The following is a 23,245-nucleotide window of genomic DNA, read 5'->3' as shown; positions in this document are numbered from 1 at the left end:
CCAAGGCGAGGACACCACCGTCCTCTCAAGGGGGCTTTCTTGGGTGCGATGAGAGCGGAGAGTCCCCTTCCCCCACTCTTTGCCCACACAAAAACGCAACCATTTATATCAGTGAAGCTCTGCTGGGATCACATCTCATGCTGCTTTTAGGGCAGTCTGGACAAGAAGCAAGTGTGACTGGATACAGCACAGAGACAGCCCCCACAGAATGACCAATGACCCCGCTCCCACTTTCAGACACTGAGACAAATCATAGAATCATAGAATCATTTCGGTTGGAAAAGACCCGTGGGATCATCGAGTCCAACCATCATCTCCACTCTACAAAGTTCTCCCCTACACCGTATCCCCCAACACCACATCTAAACGACTCTGAAACACATCCAGGGATGGTGACTCCACCACCTCCCTGGGCAGCCTATTCCAGTGTCTGACCAAAAAAATCAGAGCATCCCCTCCCGTGCACCTCCCTCAGCTTCTGGTTGCGAAGGTAAAAAAGATGACAAGGTAAAGATGACGTACCCTTCACTCTCACCGAGATCGTGTGGCGGATGCTGCCCATCTTGTTTGACGCCAAGCAGAAATACTCCCCGGAGTCTTCCTCGGAGACGTTGGAGATACGAAGAGCCTTGTTAAAGTTTTCCAGCTTGGTTTTGCCTGCTGGGAGCTCGCCTCCTTTCTTGTACCACATGATGTCTGGTGCTGGTCTAAGGAGAGGGAAGGAGATAAATGCTTTTGCAAGACAAGAAAAAAATACTCCTAAGAAAACAGTGTGGGTTTCCACACTCGGAACCACTCACAGCCAGGGAGAAGGACTGATCCAACCTCTGGGCCAACCTCCTGCCTACCACAGCCCCTAAACCAGGACCCCGAGCATCACCAGCTGATTGGGGGCAGGGTCCGTCTCCTGCCTCGTGCCTGGGGATGCAGAGCGCTGGTCTGGCAGCACCAGGCAGCTGAAGCCTGACCCTGAGCCCAGGAGGCTTCTGCAGCCACATGGACCACAAACATCCTCCCCCCTCGTTCATACAGTGTGGTGAGGAGCATCCAGGAGACTTGCAAATAGCTCTCAGGACAAATCAGTGGGGAATTAATAGAATGGTTTGGGTTGGAAGGGGCCCTGAAGATCATCCAGTGCCACCCCCTGCCCTGGGCAGGGACACCTCCCACCAGCCCAGGTTGCTCCAAGCCCCGTCCAACCTGGCCTTGAACCCCTCCAGGGATGGGGCAGCCACAGCTCCTCTGGGCAACCTGGGCCAGGGGCTCACCACCCTCACAGCAAACAATTTCTCCCTGAGATCTCATCTAAATCTCCCCCCTTTCAGTGTAAAACCCTTCCCCCTCGTCCCATGGCTCCCCTCCCTGATCCCGAGTCCCTCCCCAGCTTTCCTGGAGCCCCTTTAGGGACTGGCAGGGGCTGGAAGGTCTCCCCGGAGCCTTCTCTTCTCCAGGCTGAATAATCCTTGAATTATCCTTGGACAACAAGTATCCAAGGACACCTGCTTCTGTGAACAGTGCTGCAAACCTCAGCTCTTCTGTTTGCTCCATGCTCTTATGCTTCAAGTAGCTTATGAGAGCATTGTTAAAAGGAAGGGAATGATCCCTTTTCCTAGCCAGAGGCATTTCCACTGGTAATCCAGTATCTTGGTCCCAGGCCATCCCACTGGGGACAGCTGGGGACCACCCTCTCCCCATCTCTGCCGGCCGGGAAGCGGTACGTACACTCCTGAAGCAATGCACTCCAGCAGGAGGTCCACCCCTCTCAGCACCATCTGACTGCTCGAGGTCCCGTAGGGATACATGAAGCTGGGAGTTGTTTCCGTAATCCCTCGGGCTGAAATCAGCAGGAGAGGGGAAGGAAAAAAAAAAAAAAAAAAACAAACAAAGAAAACACGGTGCTTTTAAACTCTTTTTAAAAAATACATGGTGTTTTCAGGGAGAAGCTGTCAAGTTTCTGGCCGAGCCTGGGATATTGAACTCAGTCATGTACCTGGGAAGTAGAGAAGGGCTCAAGGTAATTTTTAAAGTAAAAAACTAAAATAAAATAGGGTAGAGAGAGGGTGCTTGGGAGGTAAGGAGGAAAAGAAGCAGCAGAGGATGGGCAGAGGGAGCTGAGCCATGGGGAAAAAGACCCACACATCAGCGCCCACCAGGGCAGCACCTTTCCTGCCCACCCCTGCCTCTAGCACGAAGAAATGGGCTGGAATCAGATAAGACTTGGAAATACTGATGGACAGAACACGTAATGAAGGACAAAAGGAACACATGGGCACAGGAAGGGTTTACGTGGACAACTGAGCCGCTTTGCCACAGAGATCTCCGAAACACGGAGGATCCCGGTGCTGCCTGCGGCTCCAGCAGCACCAAGGAGGTTTCCCACCCTTACGAGGAGCTGCGGGGCCTGGAGGGACAGTGCCCTTTGGAAAGGAACAACTTGGTGACCAAAATGACAAATATCAGGACTGGACAGGAAAGTTTAACAGGAGAGAACTAGAGGAAGACACAAGACAACTCTCTACAGATACACACAACGAAGGTCTCTTTGTAGGGGGGAAAAATTAATTATTAATGGAATAAATTCCATTAATAAGTGGAATTATTAAACTAGATCAGTGAGGACAAAACAGGATGAGATGGGCTTGAAAGCAGCAGTAGCAGAGAGGGAGGTTATGGGATTAGGAGAGGGAAGAGAATGGCCGGGGTTGGCACAGGGTCACTACAAATACGGAGGCGATGGATGGGGTGCGCCCAGCGCCGCGGGGCTCCGGGGGATGCCCACGTCTATTTGGGAAGCCTCCACCTGAGCTCTGGTAGGGAAAAAGGGCTGGGGAGGAGGAGGGGAGAGGGGGCAGGGGATGTTCATGGAGTTCCCGTCAGCCCCAATTAGGAAAAGCCTGGGATCGGGCTCACGAGGGGAAAAAAAAAAACCCCAACCCCAGGAGATAAACCGTGCCTTTGAAACGGCCGCACACACGCGTCCCACCACTCCCACGCACCCCCAGGTTACCGGCCCCCACGTGCTCCTCAGCCGGTTAGTTAATTATTTGATTAATGGATTACGACGGCAGGCAAAGCCTGACCCTGTCCTGAAGGGCCAGTTCCCTGGGCAGGCACACGCGGCTCCTTCCTTGCCTGCTTCGGGAGAGCATCGTTATCTTCCTTAAAACAACCAGCCCATGGCGGGGCTCTGCGGGGGGGTGACAGAGCCAGCGGCTGGATTGAAAGTCGGTATTTATCAACAGCTCCCATACCTCCGGCCAGACTCGTGAACTTCCCTCTTCTCATGCGATTAGGAGAGTGGGATATTATTTTTATAAGCCAGTATTGGCTTTTATTAGCCAACAGTCTGCAGCCTGTTTGAAGAGGCTGTACGCTTCGCTCCCGCAATGAACCCCTTTGCTCAGGAGCCCGGGGCATAACCAGAAGAGATAAAGCAGCAGTGCAAGCCAAATTTTACGAGCCATATATTAATGATGAAAATTAAAAATAAGGGAGACAAATTAGTATCCTACCCACTTGTTTAATAAACCTAACAGCAAGCCTGCATAGCTGGTAAGCTTTTTGCCTTAGCACAGCACTACTAATTAATATTTTGCTATTTATAATAGGGAGCGGCCAGAAATTCTCTCAGGCAGAGGTACCGCTCCAGCTCTGAACTTGCGGCAGCTACAGCTGGAAGCTGTCAGACAAATAGCAACGTCTCACTCATCTCTTTGGATGGAAAAGAACTGGAAAAAGAAATCCCATGCTTAAAAATAGGCCCTGCTCCCAATCTATTGCTGCTGTTGTCCCCACCTCTATGAAACTGGACCCGTTCAGCTGTCCAGTCAGTGGACCCGGAGCCGGGTATCCCAGAAACGGCCACTTCTCACCCCAGAGCAGCCAAGTGCCCCCTCCCCACAGCCCTGACCTGACGGATTTAAAAATTGTACACGCATTTCTGCTGAAAGGCGATAATAGGAATATGCGCATCCAGACACATCCCATCTGTTCGCCTCCTGCACAGCCAGCCAGCTTTAAAACATCCCCGAGTTTGCCAAAAGGGGGAAATGAAAAAAAAAAACCCAGAAAAAAGAACAAAATAGACTTTAATTTCCATTTTTTAAAAAAAGGTGAGAAACTTCTGCTAATAAAATATTCAATTAATCTGTTTTAATCCGTTTAGGTAATTTTTCCTTCATAATTGCAGCCTGTTTGCCTGGGCAGTTAAGCTTTGCAGGAGTAAAATCTGCACCCGCTACGAGCTGCGGGGAGAAGGGCTCGGTCACGTCTCCCATGATTAGCCTGGCCCTCGGGTGCGGTTTGGGACAAGCGTCCCATGAACTGCTCCTGCCCCACGTCCACACCAGCAGGTCCCACGTCCCCGAGCTGAGCTCAGGCACATCTGTCACGGATGGGCAGGGGAGGCGACCTGCAGTCTCCTGCCACTTTGCTACATACCCCTGTCCCATCGCATCCCATCCCATCCCATCCCATCCTCCTTCCCTGCAAGCTCTGCAGAGCCCTTCCCCAGCTGGCTCTGGAGCTGAGCCCCTACCCTGGGAAGCAGCACCCCAAGGTGGAGGGTCCAAGACCCCCAAGTCTCCCAACCACCTAAAATACTTGGGAGAGCGATGTCCCTCTTCCCCACTCCCCACCACTAAGACCCCTTGCCTTGCTGCAGCTCGTCCCAGTGGCGCCTACGGCCAGACGGGTCATCCCAGGGAGAAACATGGGGCTCACAAAACGAAAAAAAAGGGCTGAGGGTAAGAATTTTTTCACCAGTTCTTTAACTGTTAAGAAAGCGCTGGCTTGGCGCTCAGATTTGCACAGGGGCGCGAGTGGATGACTTGAATCCACTGGACCCATAGGATGTTCCAGAAGACACTAAGTGCAAATAGTCCATATAGTGCAAATAGTCCATATAGTGCAAATAATCCATATAGTGCAAATAGCAGGCAGTTTGCGCACCTATGAATAGCAACCTGGAGAAATCTATAAGACTGTGCAGATAAGATCTCATTTTTCTAACCAAGTGACTATTAAGCATCCCTTTGCCCTGAACACAGACCTGCGGTGGGAGATCGGGAAGCCCACAGCCACCCTGGTGACGTTCCCTCCTGAACCCGCGAGGGCTCCAAGCACAGAAATGGTGCCCAGCCGGCGTGAAGGCGTCCTCTTTGAAATGCAAACATCGTTTACAGGAGATGGATTTCTCTTTGGTCCCTGGCCCTGCGTGCCTGCGAGGGAGCCATCTCCTCCTGCTTGCCTCACTTTATGCAGTTCCCACTGAAGCTAATTTTGCTGGCAATCCCCTTTCCCAGCCATTTCTACAAATATTTTCAGACCGCACCCAGCCCGTTTGCTGCCACCAGTGCTTCCTCCACGGCCAGTTCTTCTGCTGAGCTTTCCCCAGCTCTCCAGCATCCTCAGAAACCCAACGCCTGGCTGCCAGTGAGAAGCCAACGCGCCGGTTGCCTCAGTGGGGAAAGGGACGGGAGGGCTCTCGCCAGGGACACCGAACCCAATGTCCTCGCCTGACACATCCTCCTCTTCCCACACTCCAACTCTCTCTGCTCCTAGCTGGCAGAAGCACTCCTTGTCCCCAAAAGTCCCCGTGGAAGGAGAAAATGCGCCCTGGACAAACCAACCTGTGGCTCTGGGTGGAAGAGGATGAGACGTTGGCTGAGCGGGATTTCTCTGTAGGGCACGGCTGGGGACCAGCATGGGGCATGGCTGGGGTTGTCCCCATCCCGCTGCCACAACCCTGGTCCCCAAAAGCAGCAAGAGGGGGCAGAAAGCAAATCCTACCCACAACAGTGCCCGGCCTCGGGGCAATCCGACCCCGCGGTGGTCTTTGGCGCGGCATTCGCATCCCTGGCAGTGCCTGCGCTCTCGGCATCGCCCGCAGGCACCCCCCATCTGCCCCGCAAACCCCTGCTGCTGCCCAACTCTGCCCACATCATCCCTCACGTCTGTGGCACTTCCAATCCCTTCTCAGGGCAGCGCCCCGGGAAGCCGCGGGGTTCGGTGCCTGCAGCGTAATTTATGAGTTTGGGACGGGCTTCTCCCAGCAAAGGCGGGCTCCGGAGGTGATGTCCCTGCCCAGAGAAAGGGCAAGAGCCTGGCGAAAGCAACCAGCACATGTACAAGCTCACCACAAAGAAACAAAGCACCCAGCTTCTGAGAAAACCAAATATTCCTCTTTTTCTTCTTTTTTTCTCCCAGTCACTGCCTGCGTTTAGCCGCAAATACAATAGATGCCCTTTCTGAAGACAGAGAGAAGAGGGATGGTGGGTCTTATCTTTAAATCATGAGCCTTTGCTGAGGACAAGCCACCTCTTTGGCGAGGAACCGAGCTGGCCTCGCTCGGCCACGTCGACGTTTTCAGACCCCATTAATCCGAACGCCTCTCAAGCCGGGCTCTGCAGATCCAGTGAATTAGCTTAAAACTCACTAAGTTTAAATGGTGCAAACTTGGGGGCGGATTTTGTCCCTGTCTGGCTCATCTTGTCCCACCCATCCCACCATCTCATCGCCCCCGGCCGGGGACGGGGGCAGACACAGGGGTGGGTGGGCGCAGCCGAAGGGCAGAGGGCGCTGCGGCCGCTCGCTGCCCGGTTAACGCGGGAGATAAGTCGAGGTTAGGCAGAAGGGGGTTAAATGGCGAAGGTCTCCAGAAGCCAGCGTTGACTCACCACTGTACATGTCAGTGTGATTTCGTAAAGACGTTTCGTTATGGGGTTTCTCTGCAATAAACAAAAGACCGTGAGCATATCGAGGGCCACAAAGCGGGCGGGGGGGGGACGGGGGACAGGCGGTGCGGGGGGACGGGGGACAGAAAACAAAATAACTTCCCGAAACACAAGAGCAACGCGGACAGGCAACAGCGGGGATACAGAAGCACTCTCAGCACAGCTGCCTTCCAGGACAAACAACATAACACGGCAATAAAGGAGAGGAAAAAAGGGCTGTTTTCCTCCTGCGAGATGGGAGGACAAATAAACGTATGAAAATTGTATCAGAAACATTTCCCTGAAGTGTGTTTCTCCTAATTATAAAGACAGTCGTATCTTTAAAAAAAAAAAATCAGTTCAATTTGGAGAAGAAAAACGCTTTTTCTCTCAGTTTCTTAACTATGAGGGCAACGTATTCCGGCTACTTTTTCCCAGCATAAAGCATAGGTTGGACACAGCTGGGCAGCAGCGTAACGATGCAGAAAGGCATAGCGAGGATGCACAAATAAAAATAATAATCATAATTAGGCTCTAAAAGCATAATCTGCTGTGAAATCCCTTTTAATTAAAAGGTAATTAAAGTAGATTGTGTTACATGCAAAACACCAGCTCTTCAATAACACGCTGCTCTCGTTTATTGACAACCACCCCCAGCCATCACCTAGGCTTGAAGGAGAAAGGTAACTGCCCCCCGCGCCCTGCGAGGAGTTGGGGATGCAGCGTCCCGGCCCGCGGCTGCCGGAGGATCTGCCCTCCTCAGCTCCCACCGTTACCCCACATTCTGGTTTGGTGTGCGAGAACGCCCTGGTTTCCACCAGGATGTGGCCCCGCCGTGTTACGGTATCAGCTGCACAGGAGGGGCGAGAGGCTACGTTGGCTACCATATAGTTGTTGCCCTGAGCCTTAAGTCATCGGCCACGCACCAGGTCCCTGTTCAGGGGGTTAAGAGAGCCCAGGAGATCGTAGAATCACAGAATCACAGAGCTGGAAGGGACCCGAAAGCCCACCCAGTGCCACCCCCTGCCCTGGGCAGGGACACCTCCCACCAGCCCAGGTTGCTCCAAGCCCCGTCCAACCTGGCCTTGAACCCCTCCAGGGATGGGGCAGCCACAGCTTCTCTGGGCAACCTGGGCCAGGGGCTCACCACCCTCACAGCAAACAATTTCTTCCCCAGATCTCATCTCAATCCCCCATCTTTCAGTGTAAAACCCTTCCCCCTCGTCCCATGGCTCCCCTCCCTGATCCCGAGTCCCTCCCAAGCTTTCCTGGAGCCCCTTTAGGGACTGGAAGGGGCTGGAAGGTCTCCCCGGAGCCTTCTCTTCTCCAGGTTGAACCCCCCCAGCTCTCTCAGCCTGTCCCCACAGCAGAGGGGCTCCAGCCCTCCCAGCATCTCCGGGGCCTCCTCCGGCCCCGCTCCAACAGTGATGCCCAAGAGCTACCTGAGCCTGGGTACACCAGAGGAAGGCTCTGCAGGGAAAGGCACGGGCGTATCTCTCCCCCAGGCCTTTGCATTTGTCTCTTCTTGCATCCAAGGACATGGCAATCCCATGCAAGGATTCTTCAGCAGCTGGTGAATTTATTTTTTTAAAGACAGCCAATGCTCATGGCTTCAGGCTGAGATGATTGAACAGCTTGAGACAAATACAAGCTCATCTCCTTTGAACACTGAACATATAAAGAATTTTTTGTATAATAACAGATGAGAAATTAGAGACTCCGTTCTTGAAATTATAAGGGCCTTTGGGGAGCTCATGGGGTGGTATTTGCATCTGATAATACGGCAGATGTTTCCAAAGGAAAACTTAAAGAGAGGGTCCAGTATAATTGGAAGCCAATTCTGCATAAGCCTGGGAGCAAAACGCTGTGGTGGCATCTGAGTCTAGCAGGAGGGGGAGCTTGTATCTGTCTGCTCAGAAACCTTCTAGGATTTCCTCCACATTTTTTCTATACAAATACGTCAGGCTGGAGCCTTTGGAGGCTCAAACGACCCCATATCTTCGTTTGCTAGAATTTCTCCAGCTCACGCTTATTTAGGGCTCGGTCCTTCCCTTACAGGTAAAGGTTGGCATTGTTTGGCCAGGTCTGTAAACAGGCAAATAACATTCGGAACAAGCCACCTACACACGTTCCTCGCCAGCAGCAAAGAGCCTGTTTGTAGTATTTGCATTGCTGGTTCTCCGCTCGTGCTTTTACAATAAAAGCGCAAAATATTTCAGGCCCCGTCTGCTTCTCGCTTTGTTTTCAGGTGGCTTTAATAGCGTTACTTCTCATTTAAGCTGCTGTGAGGTCAGATTGAACTCCTAACGCTGGGATTCAGGAGCGCCTCATGCCTGCTTCGCGCAAGAGCTTTTCCTGCTCCCCAAAACACAGCCTTGCATCTGCCAGCACCCACTACCCCTTCCTCCCAGTCGGACCTTACTGGGAACGGGAGATGCCTCCTGTCTGATGACTGGGGCCATAGATGCTGTTTCTGTGTCGATCGCCGATTGTGCCGGTGCTCTGCACGCACCCACCCCAAAAGTGAGCCCCTGCTCTGCAGGACCCGCATCAGCTCAAGAGCTTCACACCCTGCAGCGCTCAGCTTAGTTCCCCTCTGCCAGCATTCCCACCAGCCAGTGGCATGGGACACGTTGGCGTCAGGAACTCGCCTTCCTTCATGCAGTCTCCTTTCTGGAGAAGGGACTGCTGGTGGCTGGACCTGCCCATGGAAAGGGTCTTCACACGCTTGGAAAGAGCCAGCATGTGGCTCCTCCTGACCCCAAGGCGATGCTCTTCGCCAAGGTGGCACTGAGATCGCTGGCCACCCTGAGCGTGTCCCACGTGTACGCGCTCAGGCCCCAAAGGCTCGAGCCCTCCTGTCAGCGCGTCCCAGAGCCAAGGGGCTGAACAGCAGCTCCTGGTCGGTGGGTAAATCCCAGTCCCCCCATGCAGCACCAGCACGGCTGGGAGTTCTCCATAAACCTAAGCCTGGAGCAAACCAAGGCTATTTCCAGCTTTTCCAACTAGGGAAAGACCACTTGATATTATAAATTTCCCTAAAGATGGAGGGAATGCCCCATCTGTGTTGAAATGCTTTCCAGTTTATCCCAGACACACGGACTGAGCGATGCCTGCACCAAGGTACCTCTGCAGCCCGTGACCCACGAAGCTGCAAAGCTCTGAGATGCTGGAGGGAAAGCAGCCACCCCTCCCTGCCAGGTTACCCATCCCAGGACTATCATTCCTCATCCAGACAGGGTCCTGTACCATCCCAAATAAAATGAAGGAAGCCACTCTTCTCCCTGGTAGGTCTCAGTGCCGTCAAGGACAGAAACGAGGTGTCTGGAAGGAAAACCCTGCCCGAGAGAGGCCAGGGAAGACCCATCCTGAGCGATCACCGTGACACTTACTGGTTTTCACCTTGAGGGTGTAGGGGTTTTTCTGCTGAATGGTGTGGGTGAAGTGGAAGCGCGCGTTGCAGCTGTAGTCGGTCTGGGCATCCTGCAGCATGACGTTGGAGAAGTACAGGTCGCCGTTCTGGCCCTGGGAGACGCGCTTGTCCTGGTGGATGGGCTCCATGGCTGCAAGGGAAAAGACGCATTCAGAGAAGGTCAGATCCTCCCACGGGTGGCTGCGCAAAGGAGAAACCCCTGCCCCAGGCCACACCTGGGCGCCTCCAAGCTCTGAGCTAGCAGTGACGACCCCAAACAGAGTTATTTTAAATAAAGGCTGCAGGTGACGGGAAGGCTGCCCCCGGGGTTCAAGGTGGGAAGGGGGTTGCCCCGACTCACAGCTGCTCATCCAGAAGATGACGGGAGAAGGTAGGCCCGGCGGCGGGTTGCACTGCAGGCTGAGCGGAGCACCTTCATCCACCTCTATCACATCCACCTTCTCCTTGGGCCACAGGGGAGACTCTGCCAGAAGAAGTAAAGACGCCTCGTGAGGAAAGGAGGGAAGAGACTTTGCAGATCTCTTCCCGCTGGACCTGGCCTGGTTTCGATGGAGCGGCCTCAATGCAAACTTCATTTCTCCGTGTGCAAGATTCCCTTAAACCTGTACAGAGTACTTCCCTGTTAGCTACAGCCATAACCCCCATGCCTTCATCTCCGTCCTGTGACCGGATACATCCTGACACAGGTAACAGATGAAGCAGGGTGAGATGTTTGAGCAGTGGGTATTCTCCATGCCTCTCCTACAAAATCTCATACACGGAATCACGGAATTTTTCAGAGTTGGAAGGGACCTCTCAAGATCATCTAGTCCCACTCCCCTGCTAAAGCAGGATTGCCCAGAGCACATCCCTCAGGGCTGCATCCAGGCGGGTCTTGAAGGTCTCCAGAGAAGGGGACTCCACACCCTCCCTGGGCAGCCTGTTCCAGGGCTCTGTCACCCTCGCCGTAAAGAAGTTTTTTCTCATATTTGATTGGAACTTCCTGTGTTCCAGCTTGTGCCCGTTACCCCTTGTCCTGTTACCGGGAACCACTGAAGAGAGTCTGGCTCCATCCTCCTTGAACCCACCCTTTAGATACTTGTAAATGTTAATAAGGTCTCCCTTCGGCCTTCTCTTCTCCAGGCTAAAGAGTCCCAGCTCTCTCAGCCTTTCCTCATAAGGGAGATGCTCCAACCCCTCCATCATCTTTGTTGCCCTACGCTGGACTCTCTCCAGTAGTTCCCTGTCTCTCTTGAACTGGGGAGCCCAGAGCTGGACACAGTATTCCAGTTGTGGCCTCACCAGTGCAGAGCAGAAGGGGAGAATGACCTCCCTTGACCTGCTGGCCACACTCTTCCCTATGCAGCCCAGAATTCCGTTGGCCAAATACCATGCAAATAGTCCCTGCGCTCCTCGGGGCTGCTGTCTGCGTGCTCTGTCCCATTGCTGTTACTCACTAGAGACCTGGAGGTGGATTTTGCTGGAGAGAGCAGTGCCGTAGTCGTTCCGGGCGAAACACTGGTACTCGCCCTCGTAGTCCTCCGGCCGCCCCCCGCTGTGGAAGTCGATGACCAGCGTCCCCGACCGCCGCCGCATGGACACCTTGGGGTCCTTCGCCACGTTGAAGAACTTCCCGTTCCGTGTCCAGGAAAAACTGCAAACGCAGGGAAGAGGTTGGTTTTGTAACCGCGGACCATATTTACCTGGTGGGATCCTCACCTGTGCTGCGCAAGCCACCGGCGGGATTAGCTGGTGGGGTAAATGGCACGGCTCGACCGGAGGGGAGCTCATCGCGAGCCAGCCCGAACAAACCCCAGAGCTTCAGCGGAAGAGGGGCTGTGGAGGCACTTACGTGGGAACGGGGTTCCCTTTGGCTTCACATTCAATGAAGATATTATCTCTTGGGTCCACGATGTAGTCCTTCACGGACTGCTTGGTGATTGTGGGGGGCTGAGGCACTGCAAAGCAAACGAAAAGCCGTGAGGAGGGGCACGCAAAGAGGGCGAATCCCCTCTCTGCCATCCTGCAGCAGATCCTGATGGCATTTCAGCTTCTTCCCCAGGCTGGACGTGTAATTTGTGGTTTAAAGCCCTTCAACACCTGAGGAAATTACCATGAGCGCTTGTGGGGGTGTGCTGCTCGTCACCCCTCGGACCATTGGCACTGTTCAGACTGGGAATCCCCCGTCTCTCGCTCGGGATCTTGGTTTCATTAAGGAATGTCACAGCTGCATCTTCCTGCTACCTCGGGTCATTCGGATCGGACTGAAAGGCATCCCGGCTCTGCACCTCAAAGAGAGGGGCTGCAGCTGGGGCAGGGAGCCAGGCATCCATGGGAAGATGTTTAAAGGTACTCAAAACCTCCCAGGTTCACCCCAAAAGGAGCGCAGCGCCGGTGTTCAGGAGGGCAGAGCGGGCGATGCTGCAACCGCGTCCGTACGCGGGGCTGAGCTTGGCACAGGCGCTCGCGCGAGGCCGAGGAGCCTCTGCCATGCGGCGTTAGCAATCACAAGCCGCCGCAGAAACAATATTTGCATGGCAGAAAGGCACTGTCTGGCTGCTAGACCTGCCCCAGGGAAAGCAGCAGAGCCCCAGCACTCCTTCCCGAGCTGCTCCAGCACCTCCCGGGCTTTTCCCAGCCTGGCTGGGCAGGAAAAGTGGCTTGTGCTGAGCCTGGCCAGCCTGGCACCGGGAGCGGGCGATGCTGCCACGTGCACCCTGTGCCAATGGCCACCACCGTCCCCCGGCTCGGTGTGACCCCCTGCTCAGGACAGACCCCTCGTGCCCTGTTTTGGCCATGCAGAGGAGACGGACACGTACACGCAGAGGGTGAGGGGAACACTTACATTCACTCTGAATATTTGCTGTTATTTCCAAAGTGCAAGCATAACGAAAGAAAGAAAGAAGGTTAATAGAAGAGCAAACCTATAACATCATGTACACAAACATAAACAAACAGGTATAGTTATCATGGGGCTTGCAAATCCTACACACAAAATCGTTTTACAATTCAAGCGTGTTCTAATCTACCTACTTACTGCCCACGGGGGGGAAGCTGCTGCTGAACGGTCCTGTGCGCTGTCAGCTGCCTCTGCAGTGGGGGGGTTTAGCCCAAAAGAGAGCACAGGGTGCCTGGACGGGCTTCGGTGTGCTCATACCACTTGCCCGCAGGTGCTGGTGGCCCCGCGGTCCAGTGGGTTGCCCACAGGAGATAGCAACGTTCCCCCTTTTCCCACGGCCAGGCTTAACCCTGAGGCCCCCCCCACATTTCATCCCTCTGAGTTAGAGGCTAATAGGTGCCTGATAAACCTTTTTTAAGTGATGCTCAAACTCAGAGAAGGTGCCTGTAACATGGGGAGAGATACATATCCTGTCCCCAGGACAGGGGCAGGTAGGATTTTATCCAAAGAAGAAAACTTGTCAGGGTCGGGGCAGGGAAAAAGCACCTAGACAGGCTTAAAAGAAAGAGCAAATAGTGCAGGTCCCCCTGCGACCGGGTGAGCGAGGGCTGTTCCCTCTGCCATGAAGGGACCCCAAGGCTTTGCCCACACTTCTGCCCTCTCCTGAGCTGCTTCTGCCCTTAAAAATTCATTCAGACTGGACGTTAGGAAGAAGTTCTTCACCACGAGGGTGGTGAGACACTGTCCCAGGTTGCCCAGAGCGGTGGTGGAAGCCCCATCCCTGGAAGTTTTTAAGGCCAGGCTGGATGGGGCTCTGAGCAACCTGATCTAGTGGGAGGTGTCCCTGCCCATGGCAGGGGGGTCGGAACTAGATGATCTTTCAGGTCCCTTCCAAACCAAACAGTTCTACGATTCTATGATTCTAAAATATAGGGTTTGGGGAGCAAAACGCCTTCCTGGAGAGATCTCCCACCCCCGGGGCTGAGCCCACCCCCTGGCACTGGAGGAAGGAGCTGATCTCTATGGAGCAGGGAGGACTCGAAAAAGAAAATTTCACAGAGCAGGATTTGCAGGTTTATCAGCCCCGGCACAAAGCCGGAGCAGCTGGGGCTGTTTGCACCCTCCCTGGTCGGAGCTGCAGCCGCTGGAGTTGGGGTGATGCTTTCATCAGCTCACCCCACAGACGAGCAGTGGGGAAGGGAGCCCTGATCACCAGGTGGCTTAAGCAGGAGCTGAAAGCAAACCCCTGATGGCCCCGAAGGTCGGCATGGAAGTAAAAGGAAGCTGACGCTCCGTGTCTCCGTGGAGGGAGGCTGGGAAGGGTCGGCTGGTGGAGACAGGCGTTGGCAGGGTCCCTGACCCTCACTCCGGGCTGGGAGACGCTCCTCACCCACCCGCTCTCGGCACCGCTGTGTGCAACTGCCCCCACGCACATTATTTACAAACATCTGTTGTACAAGGGATCCGTTCAGGGAAGCGTGACAAAAGGATGCTCTGAGTTAGGCTCCCAGTTTCCCACCAGTGCTGGAGGGGACGATGCTGTCAGTGCTGTGCAGCAGGGAGGAGAAGGAGGAAGAGGAGGAGAAACAGGAGGAGGAAAAGGAGGAGGAGGAGGAGGAGGAGGAGGCTGGAGAAACGGTGAGCTGCTGAGAGATAGTCAGCTGCCGCAGGCTGCCTTGAGCATTTCTCCACCAGCTGTCAGCATTTCTCTTACTTTTCTAAGGTCGCATTACATTTAAGTAGCAAAATCACTCCCTTCCTGATGCAAAGCAGGAGAAATGGCAGAAGGCGGCTGTTTGCAGACCCATTCGGTTTTCCCCAGCTGCACTGGCCCCTACTTCCATGCCTTTCCGGACTGTTATAGATGCTGACAAAGCCAGGCCTGAAGGAACCACCGAGCTGTGTGCATCAAATAAAATTCCCATTGCTGGGAACTAGAGCGCCCTGTGTGTGTCACAGCGCTGACGCCAGGGGAACAGAGATTTTTCATCCACAAACATCTGGAATGGAGCAGAGCAGGGACTCACACTCCAGTCTGGGACCCTCTCCTTTTCAAGTAACATAAGTATTTATTCCCCTCCGCAAATCAGAGCTTTCTCACCCTTTCTCTTCAGTTATTTCCAAATTTCACCCAAAAGCCACTGCCTCAATTTTTTCCTTCCCATTTTGCTGCCCAGAGTCAGGGGTCGGCTGCGGTACCACGGCTGTGGCCGGCACGCCCAGGACTCCCCAGAGCAACAACCCACAGGGCAGAAATTTCTCTTATCAAGAGCAACCCCGGCACTTCAGCCTGAATTTAGACCCCAGCGAAAAGCTGTGCTTTTTCTACTAACGCACTGCTCGCTGGAGGATTTCTGTGCGTCGCGCTGTCGGAAGAGATTCCCTGCAGCGACAGGCTGATTATTATTAACAGCCGCTACAGGAGGAAGCTGGGACACAAAGAAATTATGAAACTGGTTTCCAGACCAGTGGCTGAGCAGCTCTCGGTACGAACCCCCCCTCTCAAGTGCATTCAAACAAGTCAGGCATTTCCCATGCGCTGGCCTGAAGATGCCCATTCAGCAGAAACGTCAGCCCATGTCCCCCTTCCGTCCTCGCTCCGTATCCCCCAGCGCTTCGGAATAAAACATAACTCCCATCTCATAATTAACTGTAAAGTCCCAACAGAGAGAAAAAGAAAAACCACATCGTTGCGCAGGACCTGGGTGTCAGATCGTGCCCTTCACGAAGGAGCATCCCGAAGCCTGCCCGTGCTCCGTAGGAACACCAGGAAACCCGGGATGCTCCATTGAACTCAACAGGCTGAGGACTTGCCGGGACCCTATTTCTTCACCAGCTGGGCTCAGATGCTCCGTCCCGTTTTGATACGGGGTTTTGAGTCCTTCGCTCAGCTTTTGAGACAGATGAACTAAACCAGAGAGTGACTTTGGTGACCTGCTGGAGGGCATGTGGTTTAAGACGAAAAATAGCCCCAAACAAAGAACCTTAGGCTGGACCAGGAAAGCCGCCTGGGCCACGCACATCCTCCCTCTACCTCCTCAACCATTTCAGCGGCAGGTTTTAGAGGGGTAAACCGTAACTTACAATCCAGAGGGACTTCGATGGCGCTGACGAGGTGATGAAGGCAGAGGGCCAACGCTATTCCTGCGCGGGTGAGGTGGTGTCTTTGCATGACCATTTTGGAGGCCTGGGCAGCGTTAGGACCTGGGTTGCGTGCCCCGGGGCGAGCAGAGCAGCGGCAGGCGCAGACGGATCCTCAGCTGCAAAACAAACACAAACCCAGCGGTCACCGAGCCGTCTCCAGCTCCATTTCTGTCATCTCCCCTTTGGCAACTCTGGAGAGAGTTTCCAATCCCAAACTATTTTTGTGGAGGGACGAGGAGCTGCAAATAGTGCCAGAAATAATTTACAGGCTCTGCTGACCCAGGTACAAGCCCGCAGTCGGTGTCCTCCCAACCCCTGGGTTGTTCTGCTGGCAGAACGTCAGCTTTATGGGGTTATTTGTGCTCAAACGCTGGGGACGCCTCTTGGATAGAAGGAGGAGGACCATGCTGTCTCCTGGGATGGATGGAAAATTAGTCAGAGCGACTGAATACAACAGCAGGGAACAGCCCCCATAGGAGAAAATAAAAAGGATGATTTGCTGTTTGAAAAAATAATAATAATTACATTTTATGCATGAGATACCCAGCAAATATCTGCTCCCTCCAGCAGGGCACTGGGATGAGCTCTGCCTCCACGTGCAGCCCGGGAATAGCAGGGGGACCAGCTCCAGAGACCCCCTCCTGTACCAAAGAGCCTGTCCCCACGCCGGCACAGCCCTAGCAGGAGTCGCGGCATGGCGGGACCTTTCCCAACCAGTCCCTAAGCGAAACCATTCCCAGCCGGGCTCCAGCTGGTTCCCTCCCCAGAGGGTCCCTGGTGCCAGGTGTGCAGCACACCGCCCCAGAGGCGCCCAGCCAAACCTCCCGCACCGCCTCGCGGGTTATCATTTGTGATTTCCATACACGCACCTTTTAATTTTGCTGTTAATAAACCCGCAGACTAAGCGCCGATTAAAAAAAAGAGCGAAAAGGAGGATAAATTATCCCATCTGTACAATAAAAGCCCCCTTAGAAAGGCTGCCCAGGGGTTGCATCACGGCTGAGTTACAACTCTCTGCAATAGAGTTATAAAAAGGGCATCAGACGTGCAGACGGCTCTTTCGGCTAAGAATAAAAATAACGTCAGGGCAGCAAACAGTGGAAAATCCCCAGCCTTGCTCGGCACCGCTCCTCCCCGGCCCTGGCCCAGGCGGGATGCGGCCACGCAGGGGAGCAGCGCGGAGAGGCCATTTGGCAAGCAAGGAGAGCCCGGCTTCATGAAATATAAATAACCGGCTGCAGCTTCGGATGCTGCTGCCCCTTCAGCTGCTCCCCAGCCCGGGACGAGGCAATCGCGGGAGGTGGAAGGGGGGGGACGCACCACAACAGACAAAAGCCGGCGAGTGCGGGGCTGCCGGGGGCTGCGGGTACCACAGGGAACGCTGCCCGGGGCCAGCGCGGAGCAGATGTCACGGAAAATCAACAGCCCTGACACATGGCCCGGGAAGCTCTCCTGAATCCCAGACAGGCTCAAACCCAGCGCAAGACAACTTTTAAGGACACTTTTCCCCGTTTCCCTGATGGGGAACAGGATGTGCCGAATGGTTTCTCCAGCCAGGCCTCCTCGCTGCCCGGCTCGGCTGCCATCGGGGTCTCCCTGTCCCCACGCTTGGGCTGAAGCCCGAAGGAACTCGCTGTCCCAGCATGTCCCAGTTACACCAGATGACAGATTGTAGGTTGTGAAGGGGCTTGGAGGGGAGTGTGGCTTTGATCTTTTTTGCTCGTTCTAAGGATTTTCCAATCCAGCTGTTGCAATAAAAATAGTTGAAGGACAAAATAATTATAGGACTGGGCCAGTAATTAAAGTCATGTCCAGGACTTCTGCAGCCCTGTGATCAGGTCATGCTGAACAAAGCTTTTCAAATTACTTCTTTAGCTTTCTGTCTAAGGGAAGATATCATTGTGATCTGTAGCCTTCATTTTTTTTTAAAGCGGTTCATTTCTCCAGTTACAGCTTAAAATGAGTAATGGATCAGCTGGTTTTATGCCTCTCTGTTCCTAAGCACGAGCCTGACTTATGAACTGAAGCAGCCAATGCTGCAACCAGAGATTTAGCAAGGCTGAGATTTCTAGCGTCCTCCCTCTGCTCGCATACTGATGCCTCACATCACCATCCCAAAATGCTTCAATCCCCTCTTGGTTCACAGAGGTACCACGGGAGGGATGGTGCAGGACAGCAGGCATTTAAATAGGGCACATCTCTACCTGCTGCTTGGAGCCTGGAAAGCGAAGAATATGTTGTTTTCTTTAGACTGGGTACCAGTTGGTGTGAGAGAAATGGCTGCGACAGGAAGGAGTAGGTTCCTGGCACGTGTGCTTGGGAGATATTTGTATATTATATATATTTTGCATTAAATGAGAATACAGAAAGGGCTGAGCCCAAACAACCCCCCAAACAGTGGGGGTTGGACTAGATGATCTCCAGAGGTCCCTTCCAACCCCTACCATTCTGTGATCCTGTGAGGTACAATATACGCAGGAGGCACCTAACTGATGCAAGGCACTATCTCCTACCCGTCATCACATGCACGGGGACTAGAAAAGTAAGGGCTGTGCATATCAGGAAGAGAGAAATTTGCAGATTACTTTTTTGCTGCAAAAGGGAGGAGCAGGGACACGCCAGAGCCCATGGGCAGAGTTACATGGGAACGGGCTACCAAGATGCTGAGGGGACTGGAACATCTCTCTAATGAAGAAAGGCTGAGGGATTTGGGTCTTTTCAGTCTGGAAGAAAGACAACTGAGGGGGGGATCTTATCAACGCTTATAAATACCTCAAGGGGGGGTGTCAGGAGGATGGGGCCAGGCTCTTCTCAGTGGTGCCCAGGGACAGGACAAGGCGTAACGGGCACAAACCTGACCATGGGAAGTTCCATCTCAACATGAGGAGGAACTTCTCTGCTGTGAGGGTGGCAGAGCCCTGGCACAGGCTGCCCAGAGAGGTGGGGGAGTCTCCGTCTCTGGAGACATCCCAGCCCCGCCTGGACGCGTTCCTGTGCCACCTGCTGTGGGTGACCCTGCTCTGGCAGGGGGCTGGAGGGGATGATCTCCAGAGGGCCCTTCCGACCCCACCATTCTGTGATCCTGTGACCCGGGAGCTTCCAGTGCCGATGGACCGGCCGCGGAGGACGGCCCGTAGGACCGTGCATCCCCACGGAGCAGCGCCGACCGTGAGCAAATAATCAAACCCACGACAGGGCGCACACGAAATGCATCCCCGCCTTTAGCAGAGCGAAGGCCGGGCTGCTCCAGGGCCCCTTTGTCTCGGGGCAGATGTGGGTGCGACTCGCCGCGCACCAGGAACAGGCTGCCGCCGTGCCTGCGCGTGTAGGTGGGTCCCGGGGACAGGCAGTGCCGCGAGCCCCCGGCTACGCAGAACACTGCCCACATTGTCAGCGCCGCTCCTCGCCCGGGGACGGGGACATCTCCCCAGCACAGAGGGCTGGAGCCGCGGCAGGGTCACAAACATTCTTATCTGGGGATGCTACGAGTCGTGAAGCTGCCTGATGTTTCCGTCTGCTTCTGAGGCTGACTCAAATGGCCCACGCAAAGGGGCAGGTGAGACCTCTTCTCTCCCAGCTTAGCATTTCTTAATCCTTTTTCCCTGCCCCTTGTGCAACACAGAAAAGATCTGACTCCTGCCCAAAGAGCGGAACAAGCCCTTCAACCTCATACCTGCGGCCACCTCTTGGGATGGGCAGAGCCGTGCAGGTGGGAGGGCTGAGTCCGGGGATGCTCAGGAAGCCTCTGAACTGGTTGGACCCAACACCGATCTGAAATCTGGGCCCGTAATGTTCAGTCAAAACACAAACCAGGCCAAAATCTCACGCAAATAGTTGGAAGATTGTGATGCCGTCAAATAGGAATTTAACTGCTTAAAGGCGCTTCTCATCCAGCGTTGAGCCTGCATCCAGGCACCAAGTAAAGCCATGTCCCTGCTCCACTTTCCTCCAGCTACGGGCGAGATACAGCAGTGAGTCGTACTCAGATGCCTTTCCCCCAGTTATTTACCCAGAGTTCAGAAGCGTTTTTCAGACTCGTTGGTGCTTTCCATTTCCCCCATGACCTACTGCAACATCAGTTCTCACAAACTCTTAGTCTGGGTTGAGAAATACGGCCCAGACCTTGGCCCAGACTCCTGCCAGATGCATCAGATACTTTTGTAAATACGTTTTTCTCCAGAAAAAATCTTGAGTAACCCCGGGACAGGACCTTTCAAACTAGAGACTGCTCCTCTTAGCAAAATCCAACCAAATACCCACACAGCGTGGGGAACATTGGAAATCAAGAGGTGGATGTGCAACCTTAACTCTGGTCCTTTTGGAGCCTCCCTCCTCTCTCTGAGCAGACACCGGAGGGAAAAAATTAAATGCAAGAAAGAGAAAAAAGGGATGGACACCTGGGGGTGACTGAGACACCCATGATGGGACGATTAGTCCCAGGGCTTAAAATACCGATGTTGGGACTCAATGGCAGCAGCGCCGGCCCCAGCTGAGGGCTGGGCAACCAGGATGGGAACTGGAGGGCTTGGAGAGGGTTTGTACTTTCCCTAGAAAAATCAGCCACAGTTTTTATTCTTGCGCAGCGGTCAGGACAAATCAGCGTGAAAGAAAAAAGAAGTTTCCAGAAGGAAACGTCTTGCCGTGCATAGGCCATCCTGCATTACAAAACGCACGGGCAGAGGACCGGATCCTGGCATCGTGGGGTTTCTGGCTTGTTTAAAGGCAGAGGGTGATTTTGCTGCATTTTCAAATGTTTTCTGAAAAAATCTGGATTTTCAAATGATAGGGCAGCAGGTAAGCAACTGCCCCGAGGGTCGGCGGAGTCAAGAGGAGGGACAAAGAGTCACGGGGTCTCGGATGCTCGTGTGGCCTGGCAGAGCCCAGCCTGGCCCCGTGTGCCCCCCCAGCAGGGAGAAGCCCCCCCATGACACGACACCCTCTCCCAAGAGGTGCTGACGGTGACGGCACCCACCAGGCGAATGTGCCTGGATTATCCCAAGAGCCATGTGGCGAATGGGATGCCACCAAAACTGTAGCTGGCCCATCTGCTGTTGCAGGGTCACTGCCCGGCGCTGCTGCGAGTTTCACGCTCTCAAGTTTCTCCTTATGTCAAGGCACCGCTCGCATACTAATAATTAAAAGAGAAAACATATCCAAGCACTTTGTCTCTAAGCCATTCCAAATCTGCAGTACAAGGGGAAAAAATCAGCTTTTAAAATTCCTTTAGGTCCCTCTCCCTCTCTTAAGAGCCCGGCTCTGGCACCAGCGTTGCTGTGGGTGGTACCGCTAGGGAAGGGTCTCTCTGCAGGCACTGCCTCCTCTCGTCACAGCTCCTCGGGGACACCAAGCCAGCGCAGCAGGCTGCGGACCAGCCTGGCAGAGCTGCAAACCTTCACAGCCCCAGAGAAGAAACTTCGAATCTCCGTTTCTCCACGCACACGTCGATTTAACATGCACATTGCTTCCTCCCTGCCTTGTGATGGGGGAAATCTCTCCTTCCCACAGATGGCGGAGAGTTGCGCTAGCGAATCCTCGCATCCCAGCCCCGGAGCATCCCTGCTTCCCCCCCCGCTCCCATCTGCTCGGCACCAACAAGATTCCCGCTGGCTTCGGTTGGCACGGCCAGGAGAGGTGGGAGGGGGAGGATTTTGCCTATCGCAGACTCCCTCCCCCAGCAGAACGCAGCCGGACGAGGCTGCCGACGTGCTCCGCTCATTAGCAGAACATGAACGACACGCCACAGAATCCGCTCGTTTCTTCTCCGGCCGGGCTCCCCCTTCACAGCTCCACGGCTTCGCAGCGCTGGAGGGGAAATAGTATATGAAAATATCTCCTCTTGCTGCAGAGATGCAACCACCAGCGAGAACCCGCACCGGGCCAAGGCAGCAGAAGCCTGGACGCCAATACCGCAGGGCTGCTTTGGCCAAAACTTGGCTCTTTGTCATAATTCCCCAAAGCACATCACTGCAAACCGCAGCGGGCAGGGTGTCCTGCCCCAGCCCTTCATCCCGCCCCGGGGAAGCCGGGCTCGCTGAGCACGGCCTCAGGACTTCCCCCGGCTGCACAAATATCACCGGGCAAGGGCTGAAATTTGTTTCCTTCTTGACAGCTTAATGAAATGAGACCTTCCGGAATAACGATGGAAACAAATCCCTTCCCTGTAGCCCCCCCTCCGCCCCGCAAAAAGACGACGGGCAGGAAATCTCGGAGGCAGGGCGGGGGCTGCAGAGCAGACACAGAAATGGTAAGCAAGGGGAATCTCTGGTTGGAGTTAAATAGAATTAAATAATTCCACAATGAAGGATTGTTTTCGCTCAGCTCATTAGGTCCAGCAGGACGCTTTCAGTAGCAATTAGGCATTTATCCTTATTTACGGTTGTAAGAGGAACAGTAAAACTCGAGCAGCGAGTGTTCCCAAGAAGATTCCTACAGCACCATTTAATGCATTTCAGCCGCTTAATTAATACTGATTGAATAGCACAGAGCAACACTTCCACAACGAGAAAACCCTTTCGGTTTCAGATAATGAAAAACATTGATTAGGAGGCAATATATGTATGTGATTCCCTAACAGTGACTAAAGGCTTTGTTTTGCTCCCGCTCCGTTTAGGTTCTCCGTGGCCCTACCCCACCACCACAGTAACACATCCGATGGGTTTCCAGGGTTCTGACTTCCAGACCATAAATCTACACCCCATTTTTGTTCGGCGGTGATGGCACCTTCTGTCACACCTGGTAAAAGCCACCATGCAGGTGGCCTTGACACCCCGCCAGAGGGACTGCTCCCGGTGGGTGAATTCCCACCGGGAACGACGCAGGAAGCTGGAACCCACCCTGTGGGTGCAGTATGGACGGACGCATCCACACACCTTCTCGCTGCCCCGCTCGTACGCAGACACACAGCAGTAAATGACGTACGCACAGCCACAGCCCTAGGGGGGTGCTAAAGAAGCCATTCAGAGCAAATGTTGCAATGCAGCATGGAAGTCAGTGGAAAGAAGGAAAGAAATAATGACAAAGAAGCAAAGAAATGATCACGAAGAAGCAAAGAAATGACCAGATATCTCCTCTTGCTGC

The 23,245-nt window shown here is 54.0% G+C and overlaps 1 protein-coding gene across 24 annotated transcripts in view; it reads right to left on the bottom strand.

The window, feature by feature from the left end:
• Window positions 1-23,245, bottom strand: part of NFASC (neurofascin) — a 100,497-nt gene that overhangs the window by 44,264 nt on the left and 32,988 nt on the right. For 13 of the 24 annotated variants that reach the window (XR_010073829.1, XM_063356735.1, XM_063356736.1 and 10 more), the window contains exons 2-10: window positions 16,109-16,284; window positions 12,971-12,988; window positions 11,978-12,083; window positions 11,583-11,779; window positions 10,487-10,609; window positions 10,106-10,276; window positions 6,678-6,728; window positions 1,723-1,834; window positions 523-707 (exon numbers count right to left, since the gene is read on the bottom strand). Coding sequence is in view for 23 of the 24 variants with exons in the window: in XM_063356735.1 (XP_063212805.1) it covers window positions 523-707; window positions 1,723-1,834; window positions 6,678-6,728; window positions 10,106-10,276; window positions 10,487-10,609; window positions 11,583-11,779; window positions 11,978-12,083; window positions 12,971-12,988; window positions 16,109-16,202 (1,057 nt within the window). In the remaining variant the exon portion in view is untranslated. The remainder of the gene's footprint in view (window positions 1-522; window positions 708-1,722; window positions 1,835-6,677; window positions 6,729-10,105; window positions 10,277-10,486; window positions 10,610-11,582; window positions 11,780-11,977; window positions 12,084-12,970; window positions 12,989-16,108; window positions 16,285-23,245) is intronic. The other 11 variants (XM_063356751.1, XM_063356752.1, XM_063356739.1 and 8 more) reach the window with 3 other exon arrangements.

This window comes from Chroicocephalus ridibundus, chromosome 20 (genome assembly GCF_963924245.1).
Source record: "Chroicocephalus ridibundus chromosome 20, bChrRid1.1, whole genome shotgun sequence".
Lineage (NCBI taxonomy): Eukaryota > Metazoa > Chordata > Aves > Charadriiformes > Laridae > Chroicocephalus > Chroicocephalus ridibundus.
This window is presented reverse-complemented; position numbering and strand designations above follow the sequence as displayed.